The sequence below is a fragment of the Rhipicephalus microplus genome, chromosome 6 (genome assembly GCF_043290135.1).
Source record: "Rhipicephalus microplus isolate Deutch F79 chromosome 6, USDA_Rmic, whole genome shotgun sequence".
In the NCBI taxonomy this organism is placed as follows: domain Eukaryota; kingdom Metazoa; phylum Arthropoda; class Arachnida; order Ixodida; family Ixodidae; genus Rhipicephalus; species Rhipicephalus microplus.
Window position 1 is genome coordinate 86,078,692 of NC_134705.1, and position 24,212 is coordinate 86,102,903.

Below are 24,212 nucleotides of genomic sequence, written 5' to 3' on the forward strand. Positions count from 1 at the left end.
TAAACAAATTCCGAATCAATACTTTCATGCAAGAAATTACAACTCTTAATAAACAAATTGCGAATCAATACATTCATGCAAGAAATCTTCTAAAAGCAATGATCTAGTTGACCCAGGCAATACATTAAAAAAAGCTGAATTTAAATAGGTTAGTAGGTGGATGGAATGGTGTCAGGTTGAGTTTGTGGCTATTCCTTGTGGGTTTCAGTTTATCAGGAGACAGATATTCGTTAGTTAATGCGTAGCGTGGAGTATTAACAAGAATATGCATCAACTTTAGGCATTCGAGTTCGCGTCGCTCGGACAGGGTTTGCAGACCTAGCGTAGCAAGTTGAGAGGAGGGTGAGAAATTCCAGTCGTAACGGCGGAAAATGAAACGGATGGCTTTTTTTTCTGAACGGATTCTAGTGTGCTCAGATGTCCGATTTTTTATGAGGGTTCCAAACGGGGCAGGCATATTCGAAGATGGGACGGATGAGTGATTTATACGTTAGCAACTTTGTTTCGGGTGGAGCATCTTTTAAGGTACGATTTAGGTAGCCCAGTTTCTTTAAAGCTTTATTGCAAGAGTATTCGATATGTTTAGACCAAGACATATTGGGTGTGAAGATGAGACCTAGGTACTTAAATTCGGACACACGTGACAGAGAGGAGCCATTGAAGGAGTAATCGAACAATATTAACACCATCTCTTCTAGTTTCTGTCCTTCTTCGTTGTTCATGTATATGCACTGGCGCATAGAGTTAAAATATGCATTGGCGCATGTTTCGCTTTGCTCCTACGCTGCCCAAAACGCTGTTAGCGCCCCGACTCGTTTTTTCACAGTTCGTAAAAAGCGCGCTAAACTTTTTGTTACGTAACAACATTTAAAAGGTAAAAGTACGTAGACGTATCAAACTGTGTGTGTGAATAAAGAATAAGGCAAATGTGCATTTGGCAATCCAAATATAAATTACTCAAACTTTGTAATACATTGAAATTTAGGAACAAGTAATGTTTTAGAGTTTCAATTAAATACAATTTTTAGAAGTCACTTGTGTACACACAAAAGCGAAGCACATTTGTATCATTTCTCCACTGATGTCAAACAAAAAGGAGGGGGCACGGAGGAAGCTTTTTCCTTCCTCCGTGGGAGGGGGGCAAAAAATATGGCTGCTGCGTAGACGACTGAGGTGCGTGTGGTCGAACAGTTAGTGCTGTTTCGTTTCTCGTTTAATTTATTTCCCGAATATTCGTTTCAACCGTTAGCTCACGGTAACCAACATGAACGCCTCAAAGTCAAGTAGGGTAAGTGAACAACCCGCAGGTGTGCTTCTTTTTCTTCTGCGAGGTGCCTTGATAGACTATACTTTGCAATCTTTCCCCGATGGCTTTCCATTGTAAAAGCGTATAATGCTGTTTTTTTTTTATAGCATTGTAACATACGAGTCTTACGCTGGGAAAGAATAGCGTCGAAAAAAAAAGTGTTCTCGCCTTTTGTTTATTCTGGTCAAGTCGGCACCTCATATACTAACCCACTGCAATTTTCGTCTTCACTCTTCCAGAACTCGTGAACTCTGAGTGGTGTGGAGCTAAAGCTTGCATTTAAAAACAAAACTCACAAAAGTACCAACCTTCTGCTCCACCGCCAGTTTGCATTACCGTAAAATTCCGATTCGAAGGTACGTGGCAACGCCGCTTCTCTGTCATCCTCTTCATGTGTCATGCCTTTAACGTCGGGCGTAGGAATCTGGTTGCGAACGATTGGCGCTTAATTTTCAGTGTCAGTGTTCCCCGCGGCTTTAATCGCGTAAAACGAGGCGTGAAGTGTCCTCGAACTACGCGGGCGAGCGAAAGACCTGTGATCACGCGTATGTAGAAAAAAATTCACGCAATAAAATTAAACTCTGATTGCGCTAGACGAAAGAAGAGTGAGCCTACACCGACAGTGGTGCCATGGTTCCTACGCCCACACCAGCGACCTGGTTTCGCTGCATCATCGCAGAATCGCCCATTGCTGTGCTCGTGCGCCCTGCGTTTTCGTTGTCCTGCAATCACCCAGCGATGCCTCACCACTCTACACCATCGTCTGTGTCGTCACATCTCACCTGCACTGACGTTTGTCCATGTGTGTGTTTGTGTTTGACCGCAGTGTTTGACCGCATCGGGCAGTGCCATAGTTCCCAGTTGTTGCACTTAGCCATAAGTGCCCACGTTGTGGTCTAGAGGGCAGTTGAGACCAGAGTGATCACAACATTGGATCGTATGCGTCATTGCCTAATATTTAGTGTTGTCACATGACACTGTATTCCTGAGATCTTTAGGTTCATTTGATTCACCCACATCACATGAACCAGGTCATGATGGGTTGCACACTGTTAGTTGTACAGTAGTTTCTCTGAAACAGCATTGCTTGATCACTCTTGCTCAACAGGAACCAAAACTCACGTCTTCAGGACTGCTTGTGCAATCCTGCACTGTCTTTTTATAGGGAGCTTGCATGAACGGCGGCGACGCTATGGACTCTGGGAAGGCAGCCATTTTTTTGTCAGAGGTGGCCGAGGAGTGCAGCAGAGCAGTTGTGTTCGCGAGCATTGCCGTAGATTGCAGGTGTGATCGAGTGCACCGCAAATTTGACTCCAAGAAGTGTCGTGCACCATGTCAGCCTCACCGGAAGACTACAACGCACTGCTGTTCCAGAAAGACTTCGAGCGATACAAAGAAGAGACGAGAATTGGCTTTGAGTTGACCCATTCACGCTTCGTGCGGGCGAATGTGTAAGCGGCGTGCACTTGCGGGCGCGCGTCGACAGCTTCGATATTCATGAAATTTTCATTCTGAAGACGAGTTTAAAAACCCGGGAGTAGATGAAGCCCAGAATGGCCCTCAAGGTTCACAACTTTGTGAAGAGTGGCCAGGAGCGGGAGCGGGGAAAGTCGCCGCCGACACCGTGGTCGTCATCACTCAAGTAAGACTTGTTAAATTGAGGAGCGCTCTTCTCGTGCACGTGCGTCGTACTTCACGTAGAATAACCGCGCAGTGGGATGCGAGCAGGCTTCACTGTTCCCGGCCATGCATGTGCAGTGCACGGCAAGGACCTTGCCATCACTCTTGCCTATGAACAAGACGTCGACAGGGGGCTTGTTAACACACTGGTAGTTTAACCTGAACAGAAGCAAACATTAGCATCTACGGCAAAATCAAGTAATTTAACGCCTCTTACTTGAGTGACAATGATCACACTGTCAGCAACAAATTTCTTCACCCACCACCCCCCCAACCAGCCACTTGTCACAAGGTTGTGGCCCTTGATTGCTTTTGGGCTTCAACAGCTCCGGCATAATCAAACTCGTCCTCGGAACGAGAAATTCATAAATATCGGATCTGTCGACGCGCGACCACAAGTCCACGTCACTTACACAGTCGCCCGCACGAAGCTTGAATGGGTCTAGTCAGAGCTAATTCTCGTCTGTTGTTCGTACCGCTCGAGGTCTTTCTGGCACAGCGTTGTGGTGTAGTCTTCCGGTGAAGCTGGCATCGTGCACGACACTTCTTGGAGTTAAATTTGCGTCGCGCTCGCACTCGATTACGCTTGAAAGCTACGCCAACGCTCGCAAACACGACTGCGCTACTGCACTCTTCGGCCGCTTCTGACAAAAAAAATGGCTGCATAACCAGAGTGCATAGCGTCACCGCCGTTCGTGCAAGCTCCCTATAGATGAGGCAACTATAAACTATACTTTTCAATAGCTTTAATTTGGTATCATCCACTGCTCATAACCAGCTGATATTCAGTAGTAATGACATAGCACCAGTACAGCCCACATTGACAAATGATGTGAAGGAATTAGAATGGAAGTGTTATGCTGTCCCCAGCTCTGTGCATGTAGCAGCTGTGCTACCCTAGTGTTGGCCAGTATGAGGACAAAAATAGTAGTGTTGTGTCGGCAAGGTTAAGATGGTGCAAGCGGATTTGCTGAAAGCAGCAGGCTTATGAGAACATGTGAGCCAAGCTTATCACAGCTTCCAGCCTGGAATTTATGATTAATTCTTGAAGTCGGCTAGGAATTGCTCACTCTTATTTGAGAAAATTATGCCATAAACCCAAATGACCATGATATAAAATAAATGTCCACGCCCATTGGTCAATTTAACCATCTGGAGCTGAATAATTACACAATGGTTGCCATGAGATGTCGCCACATGCCCACGTGCAAGCGCTTTTGCTATGAAAGTAAGGTGCACATTCAAAGTTAAAAGAAAAAGTGCTCACAGTTTCTGCAACCGCTTATGCTTGACGGATTCTAAAAAAAAACATTTTCGGAAGTTGCCGTCTTAGTCAATAAACTTTCATGAAGCCAATCGAAGTACTGCAGGATCTCTTTGATGCAAGGTATCATGAAAGCAAGCCAGTAGTTTAAGCATCAAAGCCTCTCTTATCCATAAGCACAATATTTCGATCAACCTATCCATGAGGGTGAAGCACATTTTTGTACATTTTTGTCATGACGCAATCAAATGGAGCCAAAAAAGCATTGGAGTTGTCGCTTGTTGTTATCGTGTTCTCATTATCAAGCAGATTGAAATTAAGGTGGGCAAAAAAATGTCTTCTTTGAACACGGAGTACGTTCTTTTATACTCCACCCGTGGGCATCCGAGATAATATAATAAATCAACTCCAAAAAGGCAATCGTATTATCTAGCTGGGAATGTGAGAAACCGACTGTTGTCGAGGCTGGCAGTGTGTTGTCTTCTTTCTGTCTGCATCCTTATTTTCTGTGCTGTTTGTCACAAACTGCAACATATTGTGCACTTGATAGGAGAATGATTATGCTTGTGTGATGCTGTGAAGACTGTCAGACAGTGAAGTTGTAAGCGCGTGAACTTGTGTGAGGGTATGCTAAGACAGCAGTCTCATTTCGAGCATTGTCATTAATGTTTTTTAAATCTATTTTCTGGTCATGTGGCTTGCGGGACGCTTACTGCCACATTGGAAGCTTGTTAATTTGAAAACATAGATCACTCAGGCATGTTCTGTCGTCTGAACCTGTATAGGCATTGCTTAACGGCAATAAACATTAATTTCATCATGTTTGGCTGCAACCTGGTTAATTGGGATGGATCTCGGAGCATGTCGAGTGTGAAACGCTGAAATTGTATGACACAAAGCAATGAGAACAGCATTCGCAGACAGCCGAAATGACCGTGGATTTGTTTTTAAGGAATAGTGGCCATACAGAGTTGCGTAGATGTGTAAGGCATGGGTTCAGGGCATCCTTCGGCTTGAGACACAGTGGTCTTGAGCTATGGTCGCACTGCTTTTGTGCCAAGTAATTACTGGATTTGCGTATTCTAGAAACTTAAAATGCAATAGTGAAATAGAAATTCTTTGTTTTAATGGTACTTTCAATATTTAGGCATTCCGTTATTTGGACAGTTTTTCTAGTTTCGTGAAATTCAAGTTAACGAGCTTTCACTGAACTGTGCCGACATTAGCTCAATGTAGCCCTGGACAGCTGGTAACATTTGGAAGGATGAGCAGGCTTGTCAGGGTCATGTAGGTGTGCATGCCCGGACGATGAGAGGACGATGCTTGTGACTGCGCGTTTCTAGTTAAGGTAATGGTTTTGAGGTAAGGAAAGGTGGTCTGCACACCTTAAGGGACCACTGTGAAGCATCACTGGGAAGGAGTTTAGTGAAAGCAATGACTTGACAAGAGAGTCCAGCTTGTCAAGACACACATTACTATGCAGCAGTTTAAGATACCGCTCTTCCAGGTAGCAGGCCAGGGTTTATTGGTCAGACAGTGCATTGGTCTTGTAAATATCATGTGCCCTGTGATGCCCTCGGATGAAAAAGATCATTCCACACTTGCTGCCTGAACTGCAAGTGGCATTGTGTAACATGCCACATGTGAACACCCTACGAAAATGTGGACAAGGGAGCACTCTTTCCTGTAGCCCAAATGGTGGGGCATCAGACGCGTAAGGTTGTAAGCTTGAATCCCAGCAAAAGAAAGAGGGTGACTAGCGTCGCTTTAGTGTCTTTCGTTTTAAGCACGAACCATTACAAACGCAGTTAATGAACCACTCGTAATGCCCCATTGTGGTTTCCTGGTGGTGTTGAGCGAGGCTGTGGCTGAAAATCGGATGCGATTGCACAAATAAAGCTTCTGTAAAACAAAATATTTATTCTTTATTAATGTGCCTCATTAGCATGTATCATATACTACAATGAGAGTCCACTCATCTTTACGACATAACTAAACTATGAAATAAAGAAATGGACAATAATTAGGGCCTTGTAGTTTGCCTTTCAAGTTTAGCAGCCATTCAATTACTCTAAGCTTCGTAAAATGGTACATTGAGTAGAAATTTACAAGGTTATGTAAAACTCGTTTCTGCGCAACAATAAAAAATTGATAGGTTACTACATCAGGGTGTCTACCAACCTGGAAAAGTCAGGGAATTGGGACCCTTCTGGAAAAGTCAGGGAATTTCTGAAAAACCTGGCCAGGTCATAGAAACTGGCAGCAGTTCTGTGCGACCGTCACAAAAATAAGCATTACCGTGGATAAAAGTTTAAAAAGTTGCTCATTCAACTGCATTTGCAATGAGCTGCTAGAGAGCGTGTAAAAAAAAAAAACGATAATGCGTAGCGCTTGCTTCTTAGTGTAGACACCGAAGGACACGCTGACCCATAGAACACAAAGTTTACTGACGTTTCAGTACCTAATATGGGAGGGAGCCTTGTTCTTAATAAAAGCCACAAGAAAGGCACAGTGTACTTAAGTGCTCCTAAATGGGTGACGTAAGCAGCGAGGGATAGGAAGACAGGGTCTATTAAGGAAATTATTGTCAATGTCCCAAAGAGACTCGCGCTATGACAAACTTAAAACATGATGTTTTGGATGCGGAATATGTTGATGTTCGTCTTTTACGCAACTTCAATTGTGAATGTCGCGCTTCCTGTGAGCATCTCGTGACTATCATTGTTTGTTCTTGTTTCAGTAAAGTACTAACTACCCAGTCTATCTGTGTTGATGTGTTGAGCTTTCTTTCCGTTTTTGTTGTCTTCACACAGATAATCGAACTGCGCTTTGCTAAGCTTTTGTGATGCACATGATGTTAACTTGTTTGGTATTGTGCCAGCCATCTCCAGCTGCTGTGTTCTCGTAAGAACACTTGACACTTCATAAATATAGCATCTGTGTGTGGCAAGCACCTAAGCTCACGCCCGTTGTCGGCATTACTGTTGCCATTTCCCTCCTTGTAAATTCTCCTACCGTATTGTTTTCATGTATAACCCGCACAATTTTCTGATTTAATTTGAATCCAAAGTTAAAAAAAAACACAAATTTTGTTTTGCAAAGGTGGCTTCACGGCGGTGTTTCAAAGCTGTGCAAGGAAGTCAGCTTTGCGAAAATAGGCAAATTGTTTGTTAATGATTATTGAGGGTGTGGGTGACATGGTAGCAAATACTGCATTTGTGGAGAGGAAATGTCAAATCATCGTGCCTTCGCACCTCACTCACAATGTGTCTTTCATGCAGGGTAAAAGAAAGTCTTCCCCACATGCGAGCGACGCCGAAAAGGTGTGCAACTTTTTTGCAGTGTCGGAACCTTGGAATGCAGTTCAAGCGTGTGCTTAGTTTGGGGCTCACGCACTGTGTTGAATAAGCTTACCAAGGCCAACTGAAACTTTAGTCAGCGTAAGCGAATAACCGTAGTTAGACCAGTGACTAAATTTTTCGTTCCTACAATCAGCTGCTCGTCGAGAAATCATGTTCACATGCTCAACGTTTTTAAAATGTTGATTTTCTCTTGTAGAATAATGCAGATAGATTTCTTAAGTAAAAAACAGCAGCGTTTTCAAAGAACAATTCAGCGGTCTACACCAGGGTTCTGAAACTCGCTTTGGCTAATGGTCCGTAGTCACTAAATTTAGCCCTGCAAGGGACAACGTTGAAGATGGGGGAGTTGAGCAAGATACCAGCTAATGTTGCTATTTTATAGGTGTTTCTCATCTCATGGGTGGTTTGTGAAGACGGTTTGGCATCAGTATTCGAAAAACATACCAATGCCAATCTCCTATATGACTGAAATTTGGACACCAATTCTGAAAGATAGATTTTCTGTCGCATAGTTAGATTTCAACACATTGTGACCACACGTGGTTCCCTATGAAAGGTATGCCCAAGACCAGTCCAGTCTATGTAGCTTACCTGAACAAGGCGTCGGTAATCGCAAGAGGCCAGAAGATAATGCGAATACCATTAGCAGCATCACAAAACTTTAATCCTTGTGCAGACAGTTCACTACTGAAGTTCTCGTGGCAAGGTTCTTGAGACGCCTGTTCTCTTAAGGCTTATTGTTTCTTGTTCACATATCTTTGACTCGGATCTCCTCGTTTAGTAAAGACTAACCACTTTTAACTGGGATTTATCGGACCTGCCTGGAGCTTCTTTTGAAACATTTTGACAATTCGGCGGCCCTTGTATGCACTTGCTTGCAGGCCCAGCAGAAGATGCCAAACTGGTATTACAGCAAGAAGGCCCTTCGGAAGACTCCCTCCTACCTTGATGGCATCTCTGTCGAGAAGGAGCAGAGATACCGGCGGGAGGGCGCGCGGTTCATCATCAACGTTGGAACCAAGATGGGACTGTATCCTTGCTGCATTGCAGTGGGCATTGAGCGTGTAAAGATCAGGGACCTAGATTAGTACCTCATACTGCAGTGCTCTCATCAATAGTAGTAGACGAAACAATAGTAGCAGCGGAGCAAATGTAGCGAGAGCCACCGCAACAGCAACAGCCATCGAAGCTTGTCGCGATGGATGTCGTCGGGGAACCTGATAACAAGATATTGGCTAGTGACGTTGGCACTGCACTCTGCCAGTCTGTGTGTAGGGCCTAGTCTTGCGGCACCCAGTAGAAAGTCACGGTCTCTTTGTTATAGCTGAAACGGCGTACCCCATTCTGGCATTCGGCAATATTACATGCGCATGGAATTTTGTCGCTGCAACATTCGTGAGCGCACAAAGCATACAGAGCAGCGGCCCATACTGAAACTACCTCTAAGACACGACCGCAGGAGCAAAGCACGGTTGGGCGAAAATGGAAATTTCGAACAACTCGCGCCTTTTCCCATGGCAACACCAAGCCTTTCCTTCTTCCTTGAATCAAACAAGAATGGACAAGCAATTTGTATTATGTGCTGTAGTGCAGAGAAGATACTTTTTTCATTGCATATGTTTGGATTACTAGAGATTAATTGTGCTCGAGACTTTTGGCGTCATTGGGATCATACCAAAATGTCCCACTCATGGTGCATACGGTGTTGTACATTTACTTTACCTTCACAATTAATAGAGTACTGCTGTTGATAATGGTGATGATTCAAATGTTATCGAACGTTAGTCTTTCAATTTGAAGCAAATTGTTATTGGCCTTTAGTGTCCTTTCAAACAAATACTTTTAAAGAAAGGGAGAGAATGACTCGTACATGCTACGACTCTGTTTGCCTTGTGGCTGAGCTTGATGTGCGACTTCAGCCTTGTTGCTCCTTGACTGTGACTTCCCTCCTCAGGCGCTACGACACCATGGCCACGGGTGTGGTGTACTTCCATCGGTTCTACATGTTTCACTCCTTCAAGACATTCCCCAGATTCGTAAGTTGTTTCTTCGCTCGTTTCCTTTCTCTTGAAGTCTCACTCTACATAGGACAATGTCCATTTTATTTTGTAGGCACAGTGCTGTTATTTTCATTTATTTTTTATTTCTTATTCATACTGTTAGCATACATCCCAAAAGAGGAGTTGCTCATCTGGGTAGAATTACAACAGTTTGAAAAATCAATTCAAAGGGGGAAGAAGGCCTTGCAACTTGACACATTGCAAAAAAAAAAAAAAATGGAGAAAAAAAAAGAAATGAAACATTCAATATGCACATTGCAGCCAACTCAGCAAAACAGCTTTTCAAGTGAGTACATTTTACCAGTACATTTAATTCAACAATCCACTTTCGAAATCTTCGACAATGTTACACACTACAACATCATTCTGTAACTTATTTCATGTGTCAACAGCAAATACGATGAAAGAATTTTGGAACGATTTGGTGTTGTGCTTCAACGGTATAATGTATTTACTGTGCTTTGTGTGCGAATGAGTTTCTCTTTTGTGACAGGTGTTGTGAAGCTCAAGCAGCTGCTTAAAAGTAACTTTGGAATATATGTGGTACACAAGTGTAGACATTTCAGGGGGGCGGGGCAGCTTCTCTCCCCCCCCCCCCCCAAAAAAAAATTTGGTATTTGTGTGGGAGGTATGGGTAGGTGTTTTCATGCAGGGAACACTCCTTTCACGCTGAAAATACAGATGAGCACGAGCGACCTCCAGTTTGACCTCTCTCTGCTGAGGTCAAAAGGTCTGCGTGCACTTGACGTTTAACTCTAAAGCAGGGTTCCCTACACGTGAGCCGGCAGGCCAGCATGGCACAAACCTAGGCCTCCGAGATCAGTTCCATCATAGCACCATTGTTCAAGGTGCGCCGCCAACGCTGATCCTGGAGGTAGCGCCTGAACTAAGGAAAAGGCATGGAGGAAGCAAACGATTGAAGAGAGGCCCTGCCGTCACTCGTTGTGAAGCCGGAAGTCAGCCATATTGGCTGGGAAAATTTTCCTCTCTTGTTTATATCCGAATGTGAAGCAGAAAGTGCAACTCTCTCCTACTCGAAAAGCCGGTGGGCGTGCGCAGCACGCATGTCTGACGATCCGAAACCAATGAAATGGGGCTGAACACTGTGCTGGCGCGATATCGATTGTGAGAATGCGTGCTAGATGCACTGACTATGGCGCATGTGGTGCCAATGTTTTCACGACATTTATATTCCATACTTTACAGACAACACGATTGCCCGTGCGCCACCTTCTCTGGTCATTGTTCCCATGTTCCGTGTAAAAGCTCACCGCCGTTAGCATTGTGCAACAGCAATGAATGTTGAACATTTAATAAAACAGCTTTTGAAAAAGTAACATAACACACATACTGCCATTACGAATGAAAATACCGAAAATAATTGTTTTCATTAAATAGTCAAGACTTTCAGCAAGCGCCTGCCCACCCCTACCCGAAAAAATTCCTGGCTACGGGCTCACTGGAAAATTGTGACATGCTTTAACGAGATAGCATCAGAGAATTTCTTATTCTACCCTGGAATTTATGTTTATCATAAATTCTAGTGTTGGTGTTAGTAGAATAAGCGTCGTCTTTAGTTTTCATTTGGTCCGAAAAAGCAGAATTTTTCATGAGCAAACGTTCGAGGCAGTTGGAAATATAGCTAGGAGGGCATTCAAACTTTAGCTTTCGTTGCAGCACAGTTTGTTTCCACCGAAGAGCAAACGCAGGATAGTGATTGAGAAAGCTATAGCATCTGTGTGTGCGCACACGGCCGTGTAGATTTGGCCATTTTGTTCAACTCCTATAAGCGAATCTTATAGTCCCCCCTCCCTTTTTTTTCTGGAACTGAAAGAACATCTGCACTACTACTTACCTCGTGTCTCTTTCTTCATCCTTTTCATATGTTCAAACTAGTTTTTGTTACTGCTGTTGGTGTATCCATCATTTTGTCATTTTTCCAGATAACGGCTTGTTGCTGCCTCTTCCTGGCGGGCAAGGTGGAGGAGACCCCCAAGAAGTGCAAGGACATCATCAAGACGGCACGCTCATTCCTCACCGACAAGCAGTACCTGTCCTTTGGAGAAGACCCTAAGGTTGGTGGCGTGTGGGGGCGGCCACACCACTGTTTCACTCTCTGGCTGGCTGTTTCGTTTAAATTCCGAGTCGCATTATGCAGGAACCTGTGCTTACAGTATGTGCAAATGAACCTTGGGGTGTTTAAAATTTTGCTGAAACCTCTCTGTTATGGCTTCTTTCTTAGCCATCATCCCCCCCTCTTCCGTCCAAATTTCCTAAGTAATGTTTTCCTAAGTAATCTCTGTGGTTCTAAGTAATGTTTGGTTATAAAATTGATGCTCGTAAACCGATCTATCAGTTCTCTTGGACTCTCATCATTATTTTCTCTCTCCGCCCCCTTGTGCGTCATGGTTGTTGTTTCTTAGAATGCAAGGAGAAACTAAAGCTAGAATTTCCGGAGTGAGAACTCCCGCAGGGTATTATCAGCAAAAATGAAGCCACTACTTGCACCCGCTTCACCTTGTAAATAGAGCCTTGAATGCTTAGACCGCTGATCAATATTGCTCTTTCCTAGTTTAAAGGTGAACATATTTGCGAGAGATTTGCCTGGTTGGGTAAAAATAATATGAATAAAACAATCTCTCCGGCCAATTCCGGTCTATAGTTTTTATTCTAAAATTAAAAACTGGCCCTACCTTTTCGGGCATGTTCGGTCCCTTCCTTTGAGGATGACTGTGCGGCCGGCTTCAAAACTAGCAACTTTTTTTAGTGGTCATTCTAAATATAAACTATATATATATATAAATATAAAACTAAGGCTAAGTGTTCTCTTCAAGAATAGCTTCAGTTGAACGTTGGCTGTGTGATAATTAATAAATTTAATCATGACATTCAGGCCAATTCGGTCATGGCACTAGCTGCCAATCAACAGGGGTGCAAAAGCTGCGACAATTTTGCAAATTTGATACAATTTCCCATTTTTGTGCAAAGCCGCACCAAAATCATGAAATTTACTGAAATTGCGCCACGCTGCGCCAAAATGCCCGACCAGCTTAAAATTTTTTTTCAGTTGTGCGTTGCACTAATTTCAGCGAGAAACGGCGGTCAGATTGGCTATCTGCGTTCAGTTTGCGTCATCATCAATCCAAGCGTGCAGACCGTAACCCAAAACCACGGTGGTAGGTGTATTCCCATCAGGTCAGGGCACTCGCGACACGTGATGAGCCAGATAAAGTAACAAAGTCGCGCGCTGTCGGTCTGCTGACCGCTGCAGATAGATGTCGGTGAGACGACGCAACTTGAAGACCAAAAGCGTTGCCGTAGCACTGGTGGATGCAGAAGGGGGAAGGTGATAAGGGCAACCCCCCCCCCCCCCCCAATCACGGGACACAGCACATTTTGTTAAACTTCTCATGCGTGTGTGTATACGGGAGTACTAGTTGGGAGTACTAGTAATTGGGAGTACTAGTAGGATCGATGACATCTGTAAAAGTTACTGGCAATCATTTATAGCCGTGCATAACATACAAAACTTGTGCTAGTTTGGTTTTTTTTCACCACTCCTACGAATTCTCTAAATTTCAAGGTCACCAGCTTGGCAGATCCGCATTTGAATTCAGAGTCAGACGCGGCAAATGTTAATGTGAACATTATCATTCAGTGAGGTGCTTCATAATACTAATTTCATTGAAATAGCAGTGCTCTTACTCACACTGCACAATTAAGGGCATGTTCAATATCTTTTACACATTGTTTTTCATAATGTAAGACTTCTTTTCCATGCTGCTCAAAATTTGGTCTTTCGCGATAAAAGATTAATGTTCCAAATTTTTATTTTTGTGGTCCGTGTGTAACATATTGCTGCTCCAAAAATTGCTCCAAATTCTATTTGTGGGGTATCGAAATGGCGAGCGAGCGCCACGCTACACTCTTGGAGTAAACGGACACAGTTGACACGGTCGGTACAAACCAACCAACACAGACATTTATTTACCTAATTTCAGAATGACGATATCATCGGACGAATTGATACATCAATCGTAATTAACACGCTAGGACATCCTTACACCATATTACGCACTCCAAAACATGACAGACACAATAACACGATAGACACAGTACAGCCGAACCTCGATATATCGAACGGCGCGGCGATCGCGAAATAGTTCGATATACCCAGAATTCGATATAAACAAATCACGAAAAAAATGCGTCAACAGCTTGCTGAAAACAACCAACAAACCGTTCAAGCGTGGTGCAGTAAATACTCACTTGAAGATTCAAACATAGTATTTATTGTGTAGGTTTAAAATATTGAAAAAGAGTAGCCTGCTTTTTGTTGGCCATGGCGTGTTTGACGACTGCGTTCTCAATATAGTCCAGGCGATCCATAAGTGATAGGCCAATGCCTTCAATCACGCCGCACAAGGGCCAAGGCAGCTACGACCTCAGCTGATGTCGGGAGCGGGGCACCATCAGCGCTTGCGGGATCCACCTCGGCAGAGTCTTCATTTGGCTGCTCAGCATTAGCTTCGGCGACAATCTCTACATCCGTGAGCTCCGCCGTTCGGAGTTAGGCCTGTCGCGCACCACAGCGCGCAACAGGCCTAACTCTGAATGCACAAACACTGCGAGCACAACGACCGATGCCTGCCAATGCTACGGGAAAGGAGCTTACAACAAGTGCGCAGTGTGCCGTTGACACCATAGAGACTGCAACGACTGCAAGCTGCAAGGCTGCGGCGTGAGTCCGGGTGTAAAGCGCGCACATGGTGCGCCCATGCCGGCTCGCCTGACTGCTTTCTTTTTCACGGCGGCAGCGCAGGCCGCGTCTGAGCCAGTCGTCTGCGTCCTTTCCCTCTTATACTTTCCTCCTCAATCTTTACCTCCCACTCCCTCTTCCCCCGCGCGAAGCCGTGTCGGTGCCTTCGCATTGAAAGAAAATAATAGCTCCGCGCTTTTCACTTTCCTCGTTCAAGAACCTCTGCCGCAAAACTGCGGCGCGCGTACGTCGCTACATTTAAGTGGCGCTCTCGGGGCCATCAATGTGTGCAGCATTCGTAAACGCCCGCCGCTCTACCGCTACTTTCGAGAGTTGCGGGGAAGCTCGCCGCCTGTCAATGGAGCGCGGGCGGTTTGGGGTGGCTGAGTTCGATATATCCATTATATGTCAAACTTGCTTGAAATAAAAAATCAATAATGCATGCGATTTCCCGCGTGATATAGGAACCGTTCGATATAGGCAATAATTCGATATATTCATGTTCGATATATTGAGGTTTGACTGTACCACGATAAACACAATAACACACCCAAGGCGGCGGCGCCAACGCTTGACTTACCACGAGGGCCCCCCGGCGCGCAGCCCCGCAGTGCCACGCGCCGAGGACCCACACTAGAGACAACCGTTCTCGGCAATCGCCACACGCAGAAGAGCCTCGCTCAACTCTCGCCCGCCACCAAGGCTTGCCTTCCGCCAGGGGTCACCGCCGGCGCTACATCATGATGATGATAGCGATCACTATTAGCGAACACAATGCCACCTACCGCCTGGCGGTTGTAACCCGAAATGCGGCTTTTGAGCGAGACACACGCGCCACGCACCACAAACAACTTGACAGGGGAGTGTCAGCACCCCCACATATTTTAGAATCAATCAGTCGGTATTTATTTTCAGCTTCAGAGACATCCACCGCTAAAACCAGCACCGCAAAGTTTCACATCAAACAGTGTCTAAAAGGTCATATTAGCCATGCTAAAACTTCTAGAATATGTGTGAAAAGAGCTTGGCGAAATAGGCTTAATGTTATATGTTGTGCTACTGGTAAAATGGCGGCATTTCAGCTCCACTCCCAGAGCACCGTTTCCACTCTAAATTCTGCCAAGTCTTCCTTGTTGGGCTAGCAGGAAGTTGGCTTCACTGTGAAGGTCAGTAGCCCTGTCATAGAGATTTCAGAAGTGATGAAACTGTGTTATGTGTAGAGAACAATGCGAGACGAAGCAGCCAGCAAGGCAAGCCACAGCGTTGGTGCTACACGCATGCGACCCGAGCTTGTGTTTGCTTGGATTTTGGCCTGCTGACTGTCCTTGGCCTCCCAGTACGTTTGTATGTGAATAAATCGCATAACATGAAGTGTGTGGACTCTCGTACAAACCTGGGCCTTTGCTCCCGTAAGCTTCCCCCTCTTTGTGACACCAACATGGCCACCGAGACTTCTACCAAGATGGGACTTTCGGCCCTCCCCGTCACTTGCGGCGCATGTACCCTTAACGAGATCTCCCATCTTCACCGGCTCTGCGGAATCAGATTTGGAAGATTGGTTGGTGGGGTACGACAAAGTCGGCACCAGGAACAAATGGGGTAACCAAAGTAAGCTCGGCTGTGCCACGTTCTATCTCACGGACGTTGTGAAACTGTGGTGTAACGACCATGCGGCTGACATTCCCATGTGGTCTGCTTTCAAGACTGTTATTACGGACGTCTTTGGGCGACCTGCGGCTCGCAAGCTTTGTGTCGAGCAGCGTTTGCGTCAACGTGCACAGGAACCAGGCGAGAACCACACGGACTGTATATATGTGTTGCATCTATGCAACCGCGTCAACTTCGCCATATCTGAGGAAGCAAAGATGACACATTTTGAGTATTGAGGACTTCAGATTTTGCTCGCGAGAAATCCCCCTATGATCGCTTCACTCGTCTCCCTTTGTCAGAGCTTCGACAAGTTGCGTAGGCAGTGCGCAAATGCTCGTCAAGCCCTCACGATGCCTCACATGCTCGCAAGCTTGCAGCTAGCTGCCTGTCCTACCGATCAGCAGTCGCTCCTTTCAACAATCAAGGACTTCATCTGCAAAGAGGTAGTGCACCAGCTGTCACTCCTGCCTCTGACACATGAACCCGCGCATGCTTTGGCTCCGGACCTTCAGCACGCCATTCGGACCCAAGTTGCTGAGGCCCTCCCACCGATGCATCAGCAACCACCTGCCACTGGGCCTCTCACGTATGCCGTCGTCGCTGCTCGACCTACACAACAGCATATGCCTTAAGCTCAACCTGCCATGCCGTCCGATGTCGTGCCTACAACCTCGATTGCTGCGCCGTATCCCTTCGCGAAATCTCCAGCTCCGTTTTACCGTCGCTCGGACGCTGGGAGAACGCCGGATCTGTTTCGCCTGTGGTTTCGCTGGACACGTCGATCGCCACTGTCACCAAGCTCCTTGTCTATTCGACCCCGTGGGAAGGCCGGTTGCGTCATCGTCAAGAACGCCACCGAGGTACATCACTGACGGTCAACGACCCTACGCGAACCACCGGTCACCATTTCCCAGTGACACTCCCCGTCACATATGTGTCGCTGACCTGCTACAGAAGAGGGAAACTGATTGCTGTAGCTCCGGAGGCAACAGCTGCATACAAGTCAAACTGCTCAAGGCCTCCGTCTCTTTCACCGCAAAACATTATCGACGTCAATGTTGAAGGGACCGCCACACAAGCGCCTATTGAAACAGGGGCCGCGGTTTCCGTAATCTGCGAGACGTTATGCCGCAAGTTAAAAAAGGTGACGTCACTCTCGGGCCTGGTGCTCTGTATGGCTAACTCGCAGTGCGTAGAACCTCCAGCTGTGTGCACTGCGCATGTCACTATCCTAGAACTTTTTATGCAGGCCTCATGCTCCCATGAAGTTCTTCTTGAATGGGACTTCCTTTCGCGTCATCGGGCTTTCATAGATTGCTCACGTGCTGAAGTTGCCCTTACACCGCTGCCAATTTCTCCTTTGGTGGATTCCTTCCCCGAAGCTTGCAAACTTGTCGTTACTGCAGACACTAACATAGCACCAAAAACATCAACTCTTGTAGCCCTGACAAGTAAGGCCGCTCCTGCCGGAACTGTTTTGTTTACTCTGTCCGACATATTTCTCCCTACCCACTCTGGAATCCGGTGCTGCCATCATGCTCAATTCGAACTCGCTATCGTAGCCAGTTACTTTGTGGAGAATGTTTGGGCAACATAGAAGACGTTGACTTCCTGCACTCTCTGGAGTTTGCCTAAAACCAACCTCACCTTCAGCTTAATGCCATGACGCCACTTGTGGCCACACTGCCTGCACCAGACTTCTTCAACCCTTCTGTTGCCGCTGAGCTATCGCCGACACAACGTGAACTCTTGTCCCTTCTTTAAGAGTTCCGCTCTTCCTTCAATTGAGCTCAACCATCTTTACGTCGCACAGCAAACATCATGCGCCACATTGACACTGGTTCTCATGCTTCCTTAAGCCAACAAAAAACCATATCGAGTTTTAGTGGAAGAGAGTCGTGTTATCAACGAACAGGTCGATGATATTCTCAAGCGTGGTGTCATCCACAGGGTGTCTACCAACCTGGAAAACCTGGAAAACCTGGAAAAGTCAGGGAATTTGAACACGCCTGGAAAAGTCGGGGAATTTCTGAAAAATCCGGCCAGGTCATGGAAACTGGCTGTAGTCTTTCAGATCGTCACGAAAATATTCATTAGCATTAATCAAAGCTTTAAAAATCGCTCCTTAAACCACACAGAACAGCTAAGCAGAAGCATAGTTAAAAAAAAGCAGTGCATAGCTGGCGCTTCTACTTTCCCAGTACAACGTTACTCACGCGCATAAAATTGTACATGTCTGTCTTGGCCGCGATCTCGGCTCGGCTTGAGGGTTTTCTGGTTAGGCTGGAAGTGCCATCAGCAGAGGGCAAGGTGCACAGAATATGCGAGTCGTAATTATTTTTTTACTGAAATGTGTAGTTTACAGGTGCGTAAATTGGACTGAGATACAAAAACAGTAGTAGAGCAAATATGGTAATCCAGATCGGATCCAATCCAATCCAATCCACATATCAAGATGCCTGGGCTGCAGCCATATTGCCATTCTTCTTGTGATGCCGTGAGCATGCAGTGAGTTGCTATGCCTCTTGCGAAGAAGTGTTCGTTTAACCCTGATTGGGTGAACGCGGAAATATCTGAGCACGCCTCATGGATTAGAGCAGTGCCGAACGATACAAGTAAGGCTCGCTGTGCAGCATGCCAGAAGACTTTCTCGCTTAGCAATATGGGCATCGCTGCTGTCTCCAGTCACGCTGTGAGCAAGAAGCACCTAACTGCTGTGAGCATTGTGCAAAGTGCTTCCCAGACAAACATCCGCGCGTTTTTCGGTGCTGGACCCAACTTGCCGTGTTCCATGACTGCTACGACTACGAGTGAATGTGTATCGACTGTGCCAAGCACGAGTGCTGAAAGCGTGCCTGCTAAACCGGTGGCCGTCGCGCCTGACGGGAAGGCATCCTTAAATGGGTTTCTGGTCAAAAAATGTGTCATGAAAGCAGAAGTCGTTTGGTGTCTGAACACTATAGCGACCCATGGATCCTTTCGTTCAGCAGCAGCGTCAGCGGCGCTTTTTCCCATCATGTTCCCCACGTGCGACGTCGCGAAGAAGTTGCAACTAGGTAAGGACAAAGTTGGCTATACAATTTGTTACGGTATAGCCCCGTACTTCCGAAACAGGCTGCTATCAAAGCTGCATAGTGTCCCACACGTGGTCGTGGCTTTTGACGAGTCCCTGAACAAAATTGCTCAGAAAGAGCAAATGGACGTTTTGATCAGGTTTTGGGACCCAGCTGACGACGTTGTCAAAACCCGCTACCTGACGTCCTGTTTTTTAGGACACACTCGCGCAGAAGATTTAGCTGCCGCTTTCAAAAAGGCCACTGAGAACATTGAGCCGGCAAAAATACTTCAACTTTCGATGGATGGTCCAAACGTCAATTTGAAGTTGTTGAAGTCGTTGAAGCAAGAGTTTTCTGCGTCTGATGGAAATCAGAATATTGTGGACATTGGAAGCTGCGGACTGCACGTTGTGAGTGGTGCATTTAAAACAGGCCACAATGTGACAAAGTGGAACACGGTAGTGTTTCTTAGAAGCTTGTACAATTTGTTCAAAAACGTCCCTGCACGCCGAGCCGACTATGTCAATTTCACAGGGAGCATACTGTTTCCGCTAAAGTTTTGCTCAGTGCGCTGGCTGGAAAATGGCAAGGCTCTTGCTAGGGCACTGCAAGTCCTCCCAAATGTGGTCAAATATGTTGAGCATGTCAAGAAAGAAAAGAAACTTCCAGCGTGTGGCAGCTATGCTCATGTCGAGACGGCTGTGAAAGACGAGATGCTGCCAGTAAAGCTGGCCTTTATGCTTTCAGTTTCAGAAGAATTGGAGCCATTTCTGGCTGAGTTTCAGACAGAAAAGCCGATGCTACCTTTTCTTGCAACAGCACTGGACGGCCTGTTGCGGTCACTGCTGGGACGAATCGTGCTAAAGGAAAAGCTGGATGCTGCAGGCACATTTTCAAAACTGATAAAAATTGATCTGGAGAACCCAAACAACATCATTGGTATAGCTGCCTTTGACATAGGCCTTGCCGCCAAAAGTGAGTTGCGAAAGATCACTAAACCATCTCACACTGCGGTGGTAAGTGTCAAAAAAGAATGCATCTTATTTATTAAGGCCTGTTCAGCAAAGATAATCGAAAGATCACCTCTGAAATACAAGCTGACAAGGGGGGCCAGTTGCTTAAACCCAGCAGTTTGTGCCGCTTCTGTGGAAGCTGGCCAGAAGCAGCTAAACATTGCACTTGAAGTACTTATAGAGCATGGGCGCCTTACAGGCCTACAAGGAGAGAGAGCAAGTAGATCATATGTACAAGTGTGCTCGAACAGCACTGCACAAGTGCGTTTGCGAAAATTTGATCGTGCAAGAGAGCGCTTGGAGAAGCTATGGGTGGAACTCTGTGCAAGTTCTCATGAAGAGCTACTGCTGTTTGTGAAGATTGTGCTGTGCCTTTCACATGGAAATTCTTCTGTGGAGCGGGGATTTTCAGTGAACAAGGAATGTCTTGTGGAAAATATGAAGGAGGAGTCACTCGTAGCACAAAGGTTAGTGTACGATGAGGTGTCTGCAGCAGGTGGTGTTGCAGAAGTTGACGTAACAGACAAGATGATAGACATGGTTCGAAGTTCCAGCATCAAATGGAAGGAAGACCTGGAGAGGAAAAAGAAGGAACGGTTGGACGTATTGGATACTGAAAGGAAAAAGAAGAGGACTGCGGCTCTTGTGAAAGAGCTTGAATCAAAGAAGCAAAAACTCATGGAAGACGCACAGCTTCAGGTCTCCATGCTGCAGCAAGAGATTGAATCCTTGAAACAGTGAAGGCATTGCCGATGCAAGTAAACAAGCTTTTCTGTTTGTCGAGGGACAATTATTGTCTTTGAATATTTTATTTATTGTAAAAAATGCTTTCAGACAAGGGAATGCAATAAAGCAGCATGGTTTCCATTTTATATGAGCGCCTCATAATTTCTTTTTACCGCTCAGGAGTTTGTTTTCCAGTGCGCAGTTTCTTCCAAGCAGACGTACCGGTCATAGAATTTGCTTGAAATGGTCATGGAAAACCTGGAAAAGTCAGGGAATTTGGAAAAATGTAATTGGTAGACACCCTGCATCCAGCCATCGCAGAGTCCTTGGTCGTCCTGTGTTGTGCTTGTGCGCAAAAAGGTAGAGTCTATTCGATTCTGTGTCAATTACTGCCGGCTCAATAATATATTTCGGAAGGGTGTGTACCCATTGCCATGCATCGATAATGCTCTCGATTGCTTGCAAGGAGCAGAATATTTCTCCTCTTTGGATTTACGCTCAGTCTTTTGGCAAGTTTTAATGGCTGACCTTGACCGACCGAGGACTGCATTCATCACACTTCATGGGCTGTATGAGTTTAACCTCGTGCTGTTCAGACTCTGCAATGCCCCAGATACTTTCAAACGGCATCCTTCGCAGCTGTAACTGAAACACGTGCCTTTGCTACCTTGACAAATCGTCGTTTTTTCTCGCCACTTTCCGACCCACCTTGTTCGTCGTCGTGCTATTCCCACGTGTATCACATCTGCTGGCCTTCAACTTAACATCAACAAGTGCCATTTTGTCGCACGCCAGCTCACTATACTGGGTCACGTCGTCTGCAAGGAGGGTATCCTCTTGGATCCTGCAAAACTTCGCACCGTGGCCGACTATTCGAAGCCCAATTCTATGAAGACGCTTCGAAGTTTTATCGGACTGTGCTCGTATTTTCATCGATTTGTGCGTGACTTCGCTTCCATCATAATGCCTCTTACCAATCTGCTGACAACCTCCAAAGGCATTTCTGCTTGGTCAAAAGAGTGCGACGAATCCTTTAGCACGTTTCGGCGGTTGTTTACATTACCTTCAATACTACGTCATTTTGACCCTGATGCGCCTACAGCGATCCACACAGATGCCAGCGGCGTCAGTCTCGGCGCAGTATTTGCTCAACGAAAACTAGGATACCAAAAATATGTGGTCGCTTTCGCGAGTCGAACCCTCAAGAAAGCCGAGGGTAATTATTCCGTCACTGAGAAAGAGTGCCTCGCAATTATATGGGCTTTGGGCGAAGTTCTGCCCATACCTTTATGGCTGTTCTTTCAAATTTGTCACAGATTGCCATGCTCCATGTTGGCTGTCATCGCTCAAAAATCTGTCGGGACGCCTTGGTTGTTGGGCGCTTCGTCTACAGCATTACGACATTCGTGTTCTGTACCGATCCGGCCGCAAGCACTCCGACACCAATGCGCTATCCCGCTCGCCGCTACCGGCTGATCCAACCTCCTCGACATCTTCTTCAGCTGTCGTGACACGTATTGACTTCACAGACATGGCATCAGAGCAATGCAAAGATGCATGGATTTCCCAACTCCCCGACTTTCTGACTGATTCGTTATCTCATCCGGTCTCCAGTGCTATCTGCTCTCAAGCCACACATTTCGCTATTCGAGACGACCTCTTCTATTGGCGAGATAACACAACTGAAGGTTGGAGGTGGCTGCTAGTGATACTTAACCGCATGTACTCGGAAATCTGTACTGCTTTCCACAACGACCAGCAAAGCGCTCACGCCGGCGCCCTCAAAACGTACAATCGTTTGCGTCAGCGGTACTAGTGGCGCGGCATGTACACATTTGCTTGCAAGTACGCACGTGCTTTTACTGCATGCTAGCGACATAAAGCTCTATCTCAACGCCCTGTACACTTCAGCCTCTGCCTTGCCTTGCGCATCCATTTGACCGCATGGGTATCGACTTATATGGACCACTTTCCTTGTCGTCTTCTGGAAAGAAGTGAATAATTGTCGGCGTGGACCATCTCGCGCGTTACACGGAGATGGAAGCACTACCCACCGCAACCACAAGAGAAGTTGCGTTTTTTATCTTGTGCAACTTTGTTCTTCGCCACGGTGCTCCGTGCTAACTTTTGAGATACAGGGGGCGTGTTTTCCTGCCTGAAGCCATTCAAGCTTTGCTCATTCAGTGCAACATCCTTCATTGCACGACGACAGCATATCACCCGCATACGAATAGCCTCACAGAAAATTTAATTGCACTCACAGTGATATGTTGACAAGGTACACCGCTTCACACCAGACCAATTAGGACGCTGTCTTTCCATTCGTGACGTATGTGTATAATCAGTAAAGTAAAAAGTTGGGCGAGTTGGTGCGGATTCATGATGATAAGGGGCGCGAAAAAACGACACAAAACAGAGAAGAAGTACACGGGACGATGCGCTCTGTTTTGTGTCGTTTTTTCGCGCCCCTTATCATCATGTATGTGTATAACACGGCTATGCACGCAACCACAGGTTTTTTCCTCTTCCTTTCTCCTGTACGGACGTGAACCATCGTGCACGCTGGACACTATCCTCCCCTATACGCCAGACTCATCTGAGTACACCGCAATTTCTGATGTTGCCTGACATCCAAGGACCAAGGCCATCAGAAGCTGCACAACGACACCGACCGACCTCTTCCTACTTTCACGGCTGGTGCCCTCGTCTGGCTCTGGATTCCACCGAGTACTCCTAGCCTTTCGTCGACATTACTGGCCCGATACCATGGGCCCTACCGCATGCTCACCCGTACGTCACCAGTCAATTATGAGATTGAGCCTTTGACACCGTCTGATGACTTATGTCATCGTGGCAGAGAAATTTTGCATGTTAGTTGCCTGAAGCCGTATTATGACCCCGCTATAGTGACTGCGCCTTAGGTCGCCGGGATGGCTACGCTTCACCGGGGGACAATGTAGAGAACAATGCCAGACAACGACGGAGCATCCAGGAAGGCAAGCCACAGCGTTGGTGATACACACACACAACCCGAGCTTGCATTTGCTAGGATTTCAGCCGGCTGACGTTCCACGGTCTACTAACGTTCCTCGACCTCCCAGTATGTTTGTACGTGAATAAATCACGTGACGTATGTTACATTCACACTGTGGTTTCGAATGTGGGTCAAGGTTCTTTTTCTTGTGTGTAACTGCAAACAGTTTTTTGTCATATATAATCACCTAAAAAACAGTAATGCTCTGGCTAAGGTACTCGGCTGCTGACCCGCAGGTCACAGGATCGAATCCCGGCTGCGGCGGATGACTTTTCGATGGAGGTGAAAATGCTGTAGGCCCG

General features: G+C 46.1%; 1 protein-coding gene across 4 annotated transcripts in view; it reads left to right on the forward strand.

Moving 5' to 3' along the window:
* The first annotated feature begins 1,113 nt into the window (after positions 1–1,113).
* CycK (cyclin K) overlaps positions 1,114–24,212 on the forward strand; it is a 37,803-nt gene continuing 14,704 nt past the window's right edge. For 2 of the 4 annotated variants that reach the window (XM_075866142.1, XM_037419014.2), the window contains exons 1-5: positions 1,114–1,288; positions 7,532–7,573; positions 8,494–8,642; positions 9,567–9,648; positions 11,616–11,747. In XM_075866142.1, the coding sequence (XP_075722257.1) occupies positions 1,265–1,288; positions 7,532–7,573; positions 8,494–8,642; positions 9,567–9,648; positions 11,616–11,747 (429 nt within the window). In that variant the 5' untranslated portion in view covers positions 1,114–1,264. Of the gene's footprint in view, positions 1,289–1,545; positions 1,663–7,531; positions 7,574–8,493; positions 8,643–9,566; positions 9,649–11,615; positions 11,748–24,212 lie in introns of all 4 variants that reach the window. The other 2 variants (XM_075866143.1, XM_037419013.2) reach the window with 2 other exon arrangements.